This window comes from Oncorhynchus clarkii, chromosome 28 (genome assembly GCF_045791955.1).
Source record: "Oncorhynchus clarkii lewisi isolate Uvic-CL-2024 chromosome 28, UVic_Ocla_1.0, whole genome shotgun sequence".
In the NCBI taxonomy this organism is placed as follows: Eukaryota; Metazoa; Chordata; class Actinopteri; order Salmoniformes; family Salmonidae; genus Oncorhynchus; species Oncorhynchus clarkii.
Genome location: NC_092174.1, coordinates 13,146,109 through 13,163,647, shown reverse-complemented (window position 1 = coordinate 13,163,647; position 17,539 = coordinate 13,146,109). Strand labels below are relative to the sequence as shown.

Sequence of the window (17,539 nt, the reverse complement as noted above, 5' to 3'; positions counted from 1 at the left end):
TTAATTGCCTACCGTCTGTAAGCTGTTAGGGTCTTAACGACCGTTCCACAGGTGCATGTTCATGAATTGTTTATGGTTCATTGAACAAGCATTGGAAACAGTGTTTAAACCCTTTACAATGAAGATCTGTGAAGTTATTTGGACCTGAAAAAGGGCTGTTTCTTTTTTTGAGCTTACATACATCAATAATGACAATATTGTAATATTATGGCATTGTACTGCTTAACTCTATTCCGTTATTATTCCATTGCACTTTACAATGCTATACAACTGTGGTTTATTTTCTGTTAATTGTTTTTCTGTGTCCTTACTCACAGGAGAGAAATATTTTGTTTTCTCCAAACAAGACAAAAACTTTGACAACTTTTCACAAAGTAAAAAATTGCGCTTGTGTAGCCTACAACTTAGTGTGAAAGCTTTGACATCCCTGTCAGCTAGCACGTAGATTTACAAACACATTCACACGTTGGTTAGTTGCTGGTTATTTCTCTCTTGTTTTTCACTGCACTAACATCTGATTTGCGTTTTCGCTGTCATCGCTTCATGTATGAAATCACTTTTTGAAAGAGCTCCTGCTGTAATATCTAATAAAATGAGTCAGGTCTTTCATTTTGCGGTGTGGTTCACCATCACTCAACTTCATCTTCTCCAGAGCTGTTCAATTATCCGACCACAAATGCATGACAGCAGATGTTGAGAGAGTTTGTGGCAGCAACAATAAGTTAGGTGTTTGCTTACCGCTACTTTTGTTTTGGTAGCACTAATTACAAGCCTGTAAGCCCCATGTGATTTCTAGACACAGTTATATTAGTAGGAATGCTGTACTCTGTTATGATTGAGCAAATTAGGTGTGTTTTTCTCGCTCTCTCCCTCCCCTCTCATTCTCATTCTGTAATTCTCTCTCTCTCTCTCTCTCTCTCTCTCTCTCTCTCTCCCTCAATCTCAAAAAATAACACCCTCCTTGTGATGTGCTTATGAGTCAGAGTTCCCAAAAGCACAGCGGAGGATACGGACCAGTAGCTACAGCTCACTGCAGTAGAGGAGACGAGCAGATGCGGTAAGGCTTACTTATTTGTGGATAAAGTATTCCTGGTGTTGACATTGTGAAGCTGGTTAGTAGTTGATATGTTCCTTAGCGAGCAAAAGCATTTGACTATAGTTTGGCTGAAGATATGATTGGATGTGGAGAGACAGGTATACAGCATAAAGAAACAAAGACACCCTATGTATGTCATATACTTTCCCTAAATATGTAGAGTAAATCCAGGTGAATGTTTTTCAGCTTGATTGATTGATTTAATTTCCCGAAATGCTATATCCACCAATTTGTATGTGTTCATCAGAAATGACTTTGATTTTTTTATGAATAGATTTTTGTACAAAAAGCTATGTACCCATTGTTTCAGCTGAAATGGAATGTTTGTATCCTGTATATTTGTACTGTGATATGTTTTTGTCTCACCTAGCTATCTTAAGATGAATGCACTTACTGTACATCGCTCTGGATAAAAGCCTCTGCTAAATCAGTGTTTCCCAACCCTGGTCCTCGAGTACACCAAACAGTACACAGTTTCGTTGTAGCCCCTGACAAACCCACCTCATTCAACTCATTGAGGGCTTGATGATTAATTGGCAAGTTGAATCAGGTGTGCTTGTCCAGTGTTACAGAGTGCTTGAGGACCTGGGTCGGGAAACACGGTGCTAAATGACAAAAATGTCAAATGTAAATGTTTTACATGCAGACCTCATACTACTGTATTGATAAAATCGTATATTTTATATATATCGATGTCACAAATGTATCATTTGCTAATTCCTTTGTTGAAAATGTAGTTATTTGTTACATTTGACTGTGTAAAAACCTAGCAGTACAACTCATTTCTCTGAGAGTGGGGTGGATATATAGCATTTAGCGGAGAAACATGATTATTTGTCTCTCTGAAATGAAACCACCAAGTGATAGATTTTAAACAGAAACAGCCTCCTGCTACGATTAGATAGCGGAAAAAACACACCAATCTGTTATTAAAAGCTAACATTTCTGAAAATGTATATATAGCGTTTTGGTGAGAAACTCTTTATTTTTAGTGTCTGTTATTATTGGTCCATCACTGGTGAGAATGTCTGGGATGGGCATAACACACACATACCCTACTGGATGATACACATATTACACCTGTTACCTATAACATTACATTTAATTTGTGGTTCTTTTAACTTCTCTATGGTACCTATGCTCCTGATGCACTTAGATAGCCATGAGACACAGGAGTTTAACCCCACCTTTCTGCCTGTATGAGTAAGACGTTAGATCACATTCACACATTTTACAGCCCCCAATGATTTTGTAACCTCATGAGGTAAAAGACGCAACGGAAATAGCTGGGATGGATTGAGCAAATGGAATTTCGATAGCGTTTCCACCTGGACCCGTGGAATGTGTGTGTGTGTGTGTGTGTATTCGTTCATCTTCCTCTGACTGTGCACTGAGAAGAGGAAAAAGCAAAGTGATTGTGAAGTGACTGTGGCCCAAACTTTGTCTCTGGTCTCCATATAATCACTCTCTGCCTGTTGTAATTCTTGCTTTTTATGCCTTGCATTTTATTTTACTGTATCTGTTTTACTGTAAAATCCATTGAGATGTTAAAATGTAAATGCACTTTCAATGAAAGGTGCATTTAAAATAAATAAGTGCACTATTGAGACCAGCTAACTTGGTGAAGCATCCCAGTTATCAGAAAGGATCTCACATGAAAAGACGAGTAGATTCATGCTCTACTCTGCATCTCAAAACCACATTTTGTTTCGACACCCACCCTTTGGGTGTGACAAACCGTTGTCCCCACACACAATGACTCAGGGAAATAGAGGTGTTAACATTCCTTTCTTTTTGCCTTACCATTTCAATGTATACTGAACAAAAATATAAACACAATAAGTATTGTTCCTATGTGTCATGACCTGAAATTAAAGATCCCAGAAATGTTCTATATGTACAAAGATCTTATTTCTCTAAATTGTTGTGCACAAATTTGTTTACATCCCTGTTAGTGAGCATTTCTCCTTTGCCAAATTAATCCATCCACCTGAAAGGTGTAGCATATCAAGAAGTTGATTAAACAGCATGGTCATTACACATTACACTTGTGCTGGGGACAATAAAAGTCCACTCTAAAATCTGCAGTTTTGTCACAAAACACAATGCCACCCCCAATTTTGTGGTATTCAATTGTTTAGTAGCTACTATCTTGTCTCATCGCTACAACTCCCGTACGGGCTCGGGAGAGAGGAAGGTTGAAAGTAATGCGTCCTCCGACACACAACCCAACCAAGCCGCACTGCTTCTTAACACAGCGCGCATCCAACCCGGAAGCCAGCCGCACCAATGTGTCAGAGGAAACACCGTGCACCTGGCAACCTTGGTTAGAGCGCATTGCGCCCGGCCCGCCACAGGAGTCGCTGGTGCGCGAATTGTGGTTACGACAGAGCCTCTGATGGCACAGCCGGCGCTGCAGTACAGCGCCGTTAACCACTGCGCCACCCGGGAGGCCCTCGATGTCGCAAGTTTTGAGGGAGTGTGCACTTGGCATGCTGACTGCAGGAATGTGCATCAGAGCTGTTGCCAGAAAACTAAATGTTTATTTCTCTACGGCCTCGAATGTCGTTTTAGAAAATTTGCCAGTACATCCAACCGGCCTCAGGACCTCCATATTTGGCTTCTTCACCTACAAAATCATCTGAGACCAGTCACCAGGACAGCTGATGAAACTGTGGGTTGGCACAACCAAATGATTTCTGCACAAACTGTCAGAAGCTCATCTGCATGCTCGTCATCCTCACCAGGGTCTTGACCTTACTGCAGTTCAGTGTCATAACCAATGTCAGTGGGCAAATACTCACCTTCGATGGCCACTGGCACACTGGAGAAGTGTGGTCTTCACTGATGAATCTCGGTTTCAACTGTAAATTGGGCTCCCGAGTGTTGCAGTGGTCTAAGGCACTGCATCTCAGTGTTAGAGGCATCACAACAGGCCATGATTTGGAATCCCATAGGGCGGCGCATAATTGGTCCAGCGTTGTCCGGGTTAGGGTTTGGCTGGAGTAGGCCGTCATTGTAAATAAGAATTTGTTCTTAACTGACTTGCCTAGTTAAAAAATGTAAATACCGGGAAGATGTCGTGTGGGCGAGAGGTTTGCCGATGTCAACGTTGTGAACAGAGTGCCCCATGGTGGAGGTGGGGTTATGGTATGGACAGGCATAAACTACGGACAACAAACAGAATTGCAATTTATGGTTGGAAATTTGAATGCACAGAGATACCGTGGCGAGATCCTGAGGCCCATTGTCGTGCCATTCGTCCGCCGCCATCACCTCATATATCAGCAAGATAATGCAAGGCCCCATGTTGAAAGGATCTGTACACAGTTGCTGGAAGCTGAAAATGTCCCTCTTTCTCCAAGGCCTTTATACTCACTAGACATGTCACCCATTGAGCATGTTTGGGATGCTCTGGATCGACGTGTGCGACAGCGCGTTCCAGTTCCCGCCAATATCCAGCAACTTCGCACAGCCATTGAAGAGGAGGGGACAGCATTCCACAGGCCAAAATCAGGCTGATCAACTCTATGCGAAGGAGATGTGTTGCGCTGCATGAGGCAAATTGTGGTCACACCAAATACGGACTGGTTTTCTGATCCACGCCCCAACTTTTTTTTAAGGTATCTGTAACCAAAATATGCATACCTGTATTCCCAGTAAATGAGCTGTAACTCACTAAAATCTTTGACATTGTTGCATGTTGCGTTTATATTTTTGTTCAATGTAATTTAATTTGATCTGAATTTGCTGCACAGACCGGGTTGAACAAGGTGAATTCCTTTAAAGACCCTCTGTACTACTGACTTCCAGTGCTCCATCGTAATCTTCCTGCTTTGTCCTACAGATACAGATATTCCTCCAGTATGGATCTGACCGAAGAGGATGACTATGATTACCACAACAACCTCACCCTGAACTACAGCTACGAGGACTACCACACCGTGTGTGAGAAGGCTGATGTGCGCTCCTTCGCTGGCCTCTTCCTCCCTGTGGTGTACGCAGCCTGTGTGGTGGTGGGGCTAGCCGGGAACTCCCTGGTGCTAGCTGTGTACGCCTACCACAAATGTCTGAGAAGAAGCATGACGGAAGCCTTCCTAGCCCACTTGGCCGTAGCCGACCTCCTCCTCCTCCTCACCCTGCCCTTCTGGGCTGCAGACGCGGCACTGGGCTGGGAGCTGGGCCTGCCTCTCTGTAAGCTGGTCTCGGCTTGCTACGCCATCAACTTCACCTGTTGCATGCTGCTGCTAGCCTGTGTTAGCATGGACCGCTACCTAGCATCTGTTAGAGCGGAGGGCAGGAACCAGGGAAGGCTGGGCAGGGTCTTCACCCGGGCGCACTGTGGGAAGGTCTGCCTAGGGGTGTGGGCTGTGGCTTTTCTCCTGGGTCTTCCCGATCTTCTGTTCTCCACAGTAAGGGAGACCTCCAGGAGGAGGGTCTGCATGGCCATCTACCCGCCCAGTATGGCCCGGGAGGTCAAGGCCTGCCTGGAGGTGGTTGAGGTCCTACTGGGTTTCCTGATTCCTCTCCTGGTTATGATGTGGTGCTACGCCGGCGTGGGGCGTGTGCTGAGGCGGCTGCCCGAGGAGAGCAGGAGCAGGAGGCGGAGAGCTATCCGGGTGTTGCTGGTCGTGGTGGGGTTGTTCGTGGTCACCCAGTTGCCCTATAACGCGGTGAAGATGTGGCGGGCGATGGACTCGGTCTACACACTGGTGACCCACTGTGGTGTGAGTAAGGCCCTGGACCGGGCGGCACAGGTCACTGAGAGCCTGGCTCTGACCCACTGCTGTCTCAACCCACTACTCTATGTCTTCCTAGGGTCCTCCTTCAGACAATATGCGCTGAAAACAGCCAAGGCGTTTGGAGAAAGGACGAAGAGGAGAAGGGGGGAGCAGAGAGAGGACGAAGGAACGGAGATGTCCTTCAACTCTCACAACACTGCCTCTCAGGAGACCAGCACCTTCTCCATATGAAAGAGAAGAGAGAGGGAGGGAGGGAGAGAGAGAGAGAGAGAGAGAGAGAGAGAGAGAGAGAGAGAGAGAGAGAGAGAGAGAGAGAGAGAGAGAGAGAGAGAGAGAGAGAGAGAGAGAGAGAGGATCTCTTTGGCTAACACCTTTGTATCACATGAGATTCTAGCACTTTTATAGAATGAGGACCTCCTCAACCCACCAAATACCCGCCTCCCCTCAAGAAAGCCAGTCTGGAAAGATCTACCTAATGATGACTTCAACTGACATCTGACCTGTACACAATGGGAGTTACCGGACCTGACAAATAATCACCTCATCCCCACCCCCACGCAACAGCCCCCTGGTTTCAACCTCCCCGGGAAGGAGGGATTCACCCTCAATAGGTTCAGGACTGGCCACGGCCACCAATGGGGCATGAAAGAAAGCCCACCATATGCCTGTGGGGTGGCGCAAACCCTGCACCACATTCTTGAAGTCTGTCCAATCTACAAACTCAGCGGAGGCCTGCTCACCCTTAACACAGCGGGACTGGAAGCAATCACTTGGCTAAAAGATCTGATTCATAATCTTGCTTCAGTGTATTAAGAAGCTATCAGTGCTGTATAACCAGATGCTTTAGTATCATTAATACTATATATCTGCTGCTATGGAATTATTGAGCCCAACCAGGGGAAGGGTAAGGGCTAGCCTGGTCCCAGATCTGTTTGTAAATGTGCTGTCGTGCCAGCTCCTATGGTCATTGTCAAGGGGAAGTGACAAAACAGCACAAACAGATGGGATTAGGCTAAGGAGACGCATTCCAGTTATCAGAAAGGGTCTAGCATAAAAAAACGAGTAGATTCATGCTCTACCCTGCATCTTGAAACCACATTTTTGTTTTGACACCAGCAATTGTCCTCAGACATGTGGTTGACAATGACCTCGGGGATAGGGAAGTGTTTACATTCCTGTCTTTTTCTATCAAAACAACGACAAGTTCCAGACGTTAATTAAAGCGAAATTATAGGGTTGCACAGAACGCAAACACACACACCCTCTCGATTGGCCTAGCATGTTGGGGAGTTCACACTTGTCAGTGGGGCCAGGGTACATTGTAATCGTGTGAGATAAGAAAATGGCTATTTGAAGTTGTAAGTTACTCCTACTAATAGCAGTCCTCTGGGATGGGTGGTGCCGCTAATTACAATCACATTAACTCATTCCTCCAAATGTCAGCCACAACTTACCAAAACAGGTCAATCTTCTCCACTCTCTAAAAAAACAGCTGCATTATGTGGGGTGTGTCAGCCTGACCTCAGAGCCATACAAGACATATCATATGTATTTTTGACCACCTCCAGGACGTGATAACTACAAATGGTCTAGTTACTTTAGACAGAAACAAAACTAGGGAGGTTGGTCAGGGAGGATGAGTGGGTGTAATCTGCGACCGTCTAGCAATCCAAAAGGTTGCATGTTTTTGAGTCGCGTCAGTGACAACTGTAGCATCTAACCCTTTCCCTAACCCTTATTCTAAATGTAACCCATTTCACCTAACCTGCTACAGAAATATAACATTTACATAAGTATTCACACCCATGAGTCAATACTTTGTAGAAGTGATTACGGCTGTGAGTCTTTCTGGGTTAAGTCTCTAAGAGCTTTCTTTGCACACCTGGATTGTGCAACAATTGCTCGTTATTCTTTTCCAAAATTCTTCAAGCTCTGTCAAATTTGTTGTTGATCATTGAAAGACAACTATTTTCAGGTCTGCCATATATTTTCAAAGTAGATTTAAATCAAAACTGTAACTCAGCCACTCAGGAACATTCACGGTCTTCTTGGTAAGCAACTCCAGTGTATATTTGGCCTTGTGATTTAGGTTCTTGTCCTGCTGAAAGGTGAATTAATCTCCTAGTGTCTGGTGGAAAGTAGACTGAACCAGGATTTTGACTGTGCTTAGCTCCATTCCATTTATTTTTTATCCTGATTTTTTTGTCCTGAAACGCATTGAATAACACATTCATAAATGGCAAAAAAAGACAAGTAAAAAAATGTATCATAAGGAATACATTTTTGAAGTGTCTGTCCTAAGGCGCAGGATATATATACATTATTTTTGGGGCACAAAACTACCTCCATACTTCCATTCATTTGTATGGGTTACCTTTAGACGAGTCCCGTGGGGAAGAAGAGCAAAACGTGTTTGTGAGAGTCTGTCTCCCCTTTCTATTGAGTGGTCATATTCGTTTTTAGGCCAAACCGTTCAGACACTAAAGACGTTTTTGTGAGAAGACCAATTTTCGGGATGTATCTTGATCTGACAAACAGCCCTGTTAGCTCTGTCACTGTCTACTGCAGATGCAGAACGGCGACATAGGCGGATGAAATTAACTGAGACGCAGCCCACGCAACAACAAAAAATAACATATCTCTATTTTAAACTGACAGATTTTGATGGGGATTTTATTATGTTTCTTAGATTTGACGCACCGGTGCCAGAACAGAAGTACTCTATTGGGGTGTTATTTTCTAAAGTACTATTCTTGGGATCAGAGGAATCTCTAAAGATGTAAGCCCTGGGAACAATGTCAATCCCTCAGTCTCAAAACTAAAGACACTAAATACCAGCATCACCCGAAGACCCAGAGACATTGTTCGTAATATTCAGTTTGCAACATGTTTAATTTGCTTTAAGAGTGTGGTAGGAAAAATCGAACTATTATTTCACCTGCTAAAGAACAGTGAGCCTTTCAAAAAACCTGAGGCATCTGCTCTGTATATTACACAGTTTTTACATGATCAGTCTATGCTCTTAGCCAAAACCCTCTGTTGTGGACAAAATGTTGAGTAACATCCCCACTCTTTCCACCCTAAAGAAATCAAGAAATCTGTTAGGTACATTTATTATTCAGCTCCTTGTCTGTTACCACCTCAGAAATTCACCCCATTGCGAGTGAGCAGCAAGATTGAGACCGGCTTTTAAACACTTGTTAGTTGTTAAAGGTCCAGAACAGTTATTCTGATTCACATGTAAAATAGACTTTTGAGTGACTAAAATATCCCCTATACTTGGCATAGAAATGCTCCAAATTTGAGAAAAACTACTCTTTCTACCAGAAATGTTGAAAACACAGGCTGTGGGCAGGGATCTTACTTACTGAAATTCCTATGTCAAGAAACTTGGATGCAGTGAGCAGTGTTGCAGTAAAATCATCTCATGCTAATTTGGTGATACACAAAGCAACTCAAACATTGAAATTGCATCAATAATGTCAAATCTTTTACATCTGCCATTCGGCATGTCTCTTGTGATGAGGTTCACAGCAGCAGCGACAGATGTGTTGACAAGACAACTGTGTCAGAGTTTTGAAAGACTCCTCCTCCTTTTTTATTCCATGCAGGCTGAAGACCTAGCTAGCCAGTAACTAGTCTAAACTTTTAATTGTATTTGCTGACACCCTAATCAAATGTTCACCCAAATATCCAATTTTGTGAAAAACATGATTTTGACTGTTCATGACCCTTAACCTGCTTAGTTTTTTTTATTTAGTGATGTATCAGTGTTGATGTTTTGGTACCATCTGAGCTTGTTGTTGAAATGCCTTGTTTTTACACTTTTTTTCTGTACAATGTCAACAAATAAACACCATTCTTACCCAGAAAATGTATAGTAAGCAAGGACAGCTGAATGATGTCTCACTAGTCTATGGACCAGATATTGTAATTCATTTACTCAAAATGTATACTTAAGTTGGTGTTTATTATTACCATCAGTAAAATGTTTATGGTAGGGTAACATTCCTGTTATTGACAAGTAATCAAATATACAACCTACTGCATACGAACTCATTACAACAGTACATGACCATTAGCCCACAGCAATTGAATGTGTTTAATATAAAACTTTGGTCCAACAAAATGTGCAAATATACAAAATATAACAAAATCACAAAACAATATTCCTTTGATTAGGACAAGAAACTAGAAATATACAAAAGCGCTTCACACAAGGCACCATTCTGGTCTATAAAAATTCAGACCAATTGTCATACGGCAGGTCAAATTATCATAAGGCAGTTGAACAGCTCCAAGTCCTGCAAAAATAACTACAACCAAGAATAATTTTCTTTCATTGAAGTAAAAAAAAAAAAAAACTCTATTATACATCTATTCAAATATAACTAGTTAAGGGAAATAACATATTTAAGCCTAAAATATTAGCAGTCACATTCATTTACAAAGCAAAACAGTAACATCCATACAGTTAGGCCTCGAGTTAAATAAGACTGAGTAAGATCGAGTTCAGAAAGACGCTTCACATTGCATGGTGGAGATGAGGAAGACATCGAGTCAGTGAGAATCAATACTACCTGACGTAATTACAGACAATCACACTGGATCAACAAGCATCTCCACGACCGGAAACGTCAATAACTGTGTCCATGTCAGCAACGAACACCATCACATGACTATTTGAGGTGTTTAAATATCAAAAGGACCTACAGAAAAAGAAAAACCCTGGCGTCAACGCAACGCGATTCAGTTGTGGAAAATACTTTGGTCGTCCAAACAAAGACGATGTAGAGATGCATCTAAATAAGTGCATTGGATAGCCAACAACCCCACATCATGGCTGCATCCACTCAGGCACTTCGCTAACTGTAATATTCCTCTAGAATGTAGCAGAGGTTTTCCTTCAGCTGACTCAAGTATGGCTGTATTATTGTCTGGACTCTCAATGTATTCCCCTCACACATGAATGAGAAACTTCCCTCAGGACCCCCATTTGAGCACTGTGACTCCTGGTATAAACAAAGGCCGACCAATTACGGTCATACAGCGGATAAAATCCTCATCATCCTCTGGCAGATAGGTTCAGCTGCTACATTCTTCATAATTCACATTTGGACAGATAGTAATGGCTGGTAGAGCCATAGCTAGAGATGACTGACGGCTGGGAATAAGAGGTCATAATAGGTCGCTGATATCTAGGGACTCAGAAAATGTTGGTGTTTAGGGTTGATGCCAAAGGGATATTATTAGGAGTACAACCATTGGCAGAATAGGCAGTGCACTAATAACTCAATGTAGGCTTAAATGAGGAAATTTAAACATGACAGAAGAACCTCTGCTACGCTAGGGAAAAGTAAAGAAACACCCCGCTGTTTGTACGAACATGATGCCCTCTCGTCCCTCAGTAATTGAGGATTTGGACGTCGAACAGATCACAGACTCCCTCATTGTCATCCAGGTTGAAGTTGTAGTCCACCCCTGCATTGGGAGACAGTCGCAGCAGAGGGAACACTGTAACACAAAATAGAGAGAGGAGAAAACTCAAATCTCACACTGTTAAACGTGTATATCTTGATGGTCTTTGGAGAGAGAATATTGAGAGCAGCTAGATAGGATCTTTAGACTCTCAGCCCTAATGTTTACCATCAGAAGACATCAGCTCATCTATTAGGTCAGCCACACCTAAAGAACACAGAAAACATTTCTGTAAGTACGCCACACAGGGAGTAAAGCCATTTTAATACAAGCCCACATCCAAATCAGTTGGCCACCCTCCCAGTTCCAGACCTCCCTCAGCTGCTCTCCTGAGGGAGAGACCTCCCCTCCCCTCTCACTCCGCTCCCTCACATTCTCTCTCCCCCTTCAGCTAGTCTCCTGTGTTGGTTAGTTTCAGCAGGCTGCACACTTCCCCCTCTCACCCTCTCTCTCTTCCTTCATGTGGTCTCCTGTGTTGGTTAATTTCAGAAGGCTGCCCATGTCCAGCATGGACTGGAGCTCCTGGCCCAAGTGTCCTCCCAGAACCCCTTGCTGCTGGACACCTGTTGGCATGCCGACCAACTGCTGCATTGCTAGACCAGTAGTCGCCTGAGGGTGGCATTCTACAGGAGGGGAAGGGGGACAAAACAGTAGCATGGCATTAGTCTGGAGCATGACGGGATTTGATGCTGCAAGTACTTCCCATTGCTCTTACTCCCTCATCTATACAGTTGTTGATTTCAGATATGACAATAACAATCTTTTTTTTTTTTTAAGTCACTGAAATCCTTAGCCTGTAGCAATCAGAAGGGAATCTAAGATATCACCACCAGTAATTGGTAGTATATCTTCACAACTGATGAAAGCCCTGAGTGAATGGCCTAGTAGTCCTCCTTACCCATGTGTATGTCTGGTGGGGTGGAGGAGGGTGTAAGATCCTCATCGTGCCTCCGCAGTGGCGCCATCTTGTGTTCAGAGATGTGGTGTGTCACAGGGCTGGGGAAATGGGCTGAGTCAGAGGGCAGGGGGAACCTCTGCAGGTCCGCAGGGGTGGTGGGTGGGGTAGGCATAGAAGACAGGTCCTCTGGGGGAGGCACAGAGAACACAACGGGTCTGGAGGAACCAGACTCTTTGTTGATGAGCATCACCTGGATCGGCGCAGACGTGCTCCTTAGATTCACCTGGTACCTCTTCTGGCCTCTCTGACCCTAGGAGACCATGGGGACAGTTTGTAGACCAAATAGCCTTTTCATAAAATGGTGTCGACCCAAAACAAACTGTTCTGGTTCGGATAGTTTCTTTCCACATCATCCTTTCCAGTACAGTTCAACCAACTCTGGTGTATGCGTAAACAGTCCAGCCCAGTATGGCTTAGCTTGGTTCGACTTAGCTCAGTAGTGTGAAATAGGTATAAAGCGCTCAACTTTGTTCCAATATCCACCCTAGCATACCACATGACATACCGTTTCAGGCACCGGTACCTCCAGCTGTGTTCCTGAGGGAGCGACCACCGCCAGGAGAGTGTCTCCGCTGAACGCATCACAGATGTCCTCGTGGGTCACATACATATACGTGGGCGGTGTTAAGGAAAGAAATGGGGCGAAAGACTGAAGTGGAGCAGGAAAGACTGACGTGATAATCCGTGTAAACTGGAAAAACTAGACCAAGAGCATTAAACAACAAAGAGCTTAAAACTGAACTGACATGCTAATTACACTTGTGTATGTAATCCCATCCTTACATTTAACGGATTTCCTCCGTTGAGTTCATCGTTAAAAGTAGGGGGGCCTTTCAGGGACATAATCACTGTCGGCATAGATGAGGTAGAACACAGGTGTAAGAGAAACAGACAAGACCCATCTCATATTTCACCTTGTCTAATCCAAAATTCAGCCCAGTCTTAAGACTGAATCCTTCTTCTCAAATTCTCACTAACGTCCCACCAATAAATGCATGATTCACGCTAAACTTCGAGCTACACGAGTTTCTCGAGTGACTTACGGTCAGTAACACATGCAACCTAATGGGGCAGTGCCCCACCACCCCCACAGTGCGAGGGAGTTCATGTTGAAGGATATCTGCTGGCGATGGGGTCATCGTTCATGTGTTTGATGCTCTGCTCCAGCCAGGCCTTCTGGCTGTCAAGCTCCTTCTCCTGCTCCTCCAGCTCACACAGCTGAGCTGTCAGCACCTCCACCTGCTCCAGCACCTCTGCTGTCTGGCAGCCCAGGTTCTCCCCTCTTGGACAGGATGAGAGAAGGGGTTTGAATGGAAGAATGTGTGTGTAGGGCATTTGGATGTGCAGTGATTTTTCACATTCCTTTCCCTTATGTCTTGCATGGAAATTAACACCATCCAGAGTGACTGACTTCAATCACCCTGACCCTGCAGACAACAGGCAGCCGCCCAACTCACCTCCACTGAATTATGTTCTTGGTTTTCTTCTCGATGAGGCCCACTCCCTCCAGCACGTTGGTGATGTCATAGATCCTCCTCTTCTGTCTCACGGCCAAGCTGTCTGCAGCCTGTCAATGGACACAACAGACGTGTTTAAAAACTAGACAATACTGACAGACACCTGAAGAGACCATTACTGAGAAAACTAATATTGAGGAAAACTGTACAGTCACAATACATTGGGGATGAAAACCCATGCAAAGACGTGGAAATTACGAAGCTGCTTTCTATTGTGTATAATTAAACTACCGAGTACTGTGTATATACGCCTACCCCCCCAGCCTCAGAATTGCCACAAACCAACCAAAACTTGGCACATGAAGACTAAGTAGACTTCATACAATGGAAGGAGAGGGAGGGAGCCTGCCTGCCTACTGAGTAAACAGCCTGCTGTGGCGCGCAAGTAGAGGGGGAAATGGCCAAACTCCTTATCAGTGAAGGAGTTGAAAACAGCCAGTTCAAATAGCCAGGTTGTCCAGGTGGGTAGTAAGTTAGGTGGAAGTAGTCTACTCTGCATTAATCAATCAATCATTACAATCACTGTAAAAGGAAGGAAACCTTGTCAGGAAACAGACACTGATGGGGGTGGGGTTAGTAGGGATGGCCAGGTGGCCCAGTTGTGATCATCTTGGTCCCATTAACAGTTTAAGTAAGTTGTTGCATAACATGCATGTCCAGAAAACAATATTTAATAGCTATGGACCAATGACAACAGGTAGCTAGCTATGGAGCCAACAAGCTAGCTGCCTTGCTAGGTATATGCCTTTAAGTGGGGAGATATAAATTAAGGCATTTGATAGAAATGAAAACTGGCAGAATGAAAGTGTGCCAGCACCTAACTAGCTAGCTAGCAAACTTGGTTGAAGACAAAAATGTGACAACATTCTTCACTGTGAAATGACCTTGAGACGTTATAACACATTGACAATCTGATATTTGGTCAGAAGAATGACTGGTGAATCAAGACCTTGCTTTGGCTTTGTTCAATTTCACACCAATTTCTCTGGCTGGATGATGGGGGAAAAACACCGACATAACATTGCATAAATAGTGAAAAATATGAGGAGAAGCAAGCTTCGACAACTGACCACTTTCAGGTCAAGTACGCCGTCCTTCGCCTCTTGGAGTAAAGTCACGAACTTGATTGTGAGGAGCCCCAAACTTTTCTCATGTCGACTCGATGCGGCTCCGCCGTTCGGCAGGCTCGAGCGCACAGACTCAGCCATTGTCTCGAGGTCCTGGGTGAGAAATGTTTCTGTGAGCTAGCTAGGTTGTTGAACTCACTTCTTGGGTGGTGAGGTGATGGTTGAGAGAAACGGGAATTTTCTCCATTCAGTTTATTTACCTCAGTCAGGACGACGGCAAATACTGTTTGAGGTTTTTAAAACGAACGGAAGTGACGTTAGATTACAATTGCCATGGCAACTTCCCTTACCCCATGCAGAGATATTAGCAAAAACAGTCCAGTATGAAGATAGGCAGAAACTGCTTCGATAATAGAAATCCCCGATCACACTTGTAGATGATGTCATAGCGACGTTGGCTAGCTAAGCTCATGCGCAGAAACACCTCTCTCTCTCAAAAGTTTTAGAACATCCACTCATTCAAGGGTTTTTACTTTACTACTACTTTACTATTTTCTACATTGTAGAATAGTGAAGACATCAAAACTATGAAATAACACACATGGAATCATCTAGTAATCAAAAGTGTTAAATAGACACACTTTGACGACAGCTTGACAGCTTTTCACAATCTTGGCATTCTCTCAACCAGCTTCACCTGGAATGCCAGCAGTCTTGAAGGAGTTCCCACATATGCTGAGCACTTGCTGGTTGCTTTTCCTTTACTCTGTGGTCCGACTTTTCCCAAACCATCTCAATTTGGCTGAGGTCTGGGGATTGTGGAGGCCAGGACATCTGATGAAATTTGATTACTCTCCTTGGTCAAATAGCCCTTACACAGCCTGGAGGTGTGTTGGGTCATTGTCCTGTTGAAAAACAAATGATAGTCCCACTGGGATGGCGTATTGCTGCAGAATGCGGTGGTAGCCATGCTAGTTAAGTGTGCCTTGAATAAAATAAAATAAAATCACAGACTGTGTCAACACCTCCTCCTCCATGCTTCACGGTGGGAACCACACATGCAGAGATCATCCGTTCACCTACTCTGCGTCTCACAAAAATACGGTTGGAACCAAAAATCTCAAAGGACAGATTTCCACTGGTCTAATGTCGATTGCTTGTGTTTCTTTGCCCAAGCAAGTCTCTTCTTCTTATTGGTCCTTTAGTAGTGGTTTCTTTGCAGCAATTCAACCATGAAGGCCTGATTCACACAGTCTCCTCTGAACAGTTGATGTTGAGATGTGTCTATTACTTGAACTCAGTGAGCATTTATTGGGCTGCAATCTGAGGTGCAGTTAACTCTAATGAACTTATCCTCCACAGCAGAGGTAACTCTGTCTTCCTTTCCTGTGGTGGTGAAATGTTCTGGATTGACAGACCTTCATGTCTTTAAATAATGATGGACTGTCATTTCTCTTTGCTTTTTGAGCTGCTCTTGCCATAATATGGACTTGATATTTTACCAAATAGGACTACCTTCTGTGCACCACCCCTACCTTGTCACAACACAACTGATTGCCTCAAACGCATTAAGGAAAGAAATTCCACAAATGTACTTTTAACAACTTTTAATTGAAATGCATTCCAGGTGACTACCTCATGAAGCTGGTTGAAAGAAATCCAAGAGTGTGCAAAGCTGTCATCAAGGCAAAGAGTGGCTACTTTGAAGAATCTTAAATATAAAATATATTTTGATTTGTTTAACACTTTTTTGGGTACTACATGATACCATATGTTATTTCATAGTTTTGATGTCTTCATTATTATTCTACAATATAGAAAATAGTAAATAAATAAAAACCCTTGAATGAGTAGGTGTCAACTTTTGACTGGTACTGTACATGTCAGTACATACACACAAGTAGGTCACATGGGGGAGAGGTTTTGTGCTATGAGGTGTTGATTTATTTGTTTTTTGAAACCAGGTTTGCTGTTCACTTGAACTTTTAAAGATGGAAAGGAGTTCCATGCATTCATAGCTCTGTAAAATATTCTGTTTCCTTACATTTGTCCTGGACCTGGGGACTTTGAAAAGACCCCTGGTGGCATGTCTGGTGGGGTAAGTGTGTGTGTCAATGTTGTGTGTAAGTTGACTATGCAAACAATTTAGAATTCCCATAAATATTTCTTATAAAAACAATTATTGACGCAGTCACAGAAAAACACAAGAAAAACCCTGGAATGAGTAATCAAACTTTTGACTGGTACTATATGTAATACTGGTACTAAATGGCATCAGTTTTACGGGCCCCAACCAAAAGTGCTATTATGTGTTTTTTTCACATTATTTGTAACTTATTTTGTACATAATGTTTCTGCAACTGTATCTTACGGCGAAAAAGAGCTTCTGGATATCAGGATCACTCACCTCGGATTAGACAAAGATTTTTTCTTCAACAAGCAGGACGCACAAGACATTCTCCAAACCCCCGACAAGGCCAACATCCCAGTTATTGGCAAGAGGAAGAGACGCAGGTACAGGGGACACAGAGCGGGGTGCCTTGTAAGGATTCGCAGAAGGCGAGTGGGAAAGCTGTCGTTACCGTCAATATTACTCGCCAACGTGCAATCATTGGACAAGAAATTAGACGAGGTATGATTATGAATATCCTACCAATGGGACATCAAAAACTGTACTATCT

The 17,539-nt window shown here is 43.5% G+C and overlaps 2 protein-coding genes across 2 annotated transcripts; one reads left to right on the top strand and one right to left on the bottom strand.

Moving 5' to 3' along the window:
• Nucleotides 1-974: 974 nt before the first annotated feature.
• Nucleotides 975-9,712, top strand: LOC139387372 (atypical chemokine receptor 4a). Its single transcript, XM_071133509.1, has 2 exons — nt 975-1,057; nt 4,944-9,712. The coding sequence occupies exons 1-2, from the start codon at nt 975-977 to the stop codon at nt 6,067-6,069; spliced, it is 1,209 nt and encodes a 402-aa protein (XP_070989610.1). The 3' UTR covers nt 6,070-9,712.
• Nucleotides 9,713-9,921: 209 nt separating this feature from the next.
• On the bottom strand, nt 9,922-15,173 carry LOC139387015 (E2F transcription factor 5). The gene is made up of 8 exons (XM_071132964.1): nt 14,862-15,173; nt 13,732-13,841; nt 13,395-13,556; nt 12,780-12,888; nt 12,215-12,524; nt 11,760-11,939; nt 11,485-11,523; nt 9,922-11,352 (listed from the first exon to the last, which is right to left on the bottom strand). Exons 1-8 carry the CDS (start codon nt 14,997-14,999, stop codon nt 11,243-11,245), a joined length of 1,158 nt encoding a protein of 385 aa, XP_070989065.1. The 5' UTR covers nt 15,000-15,173; the 3' UTR covers nt 9,922-11,242.
• Nucleotides 15,174-17,539: the final 2,366 nt, after the last annotated feature.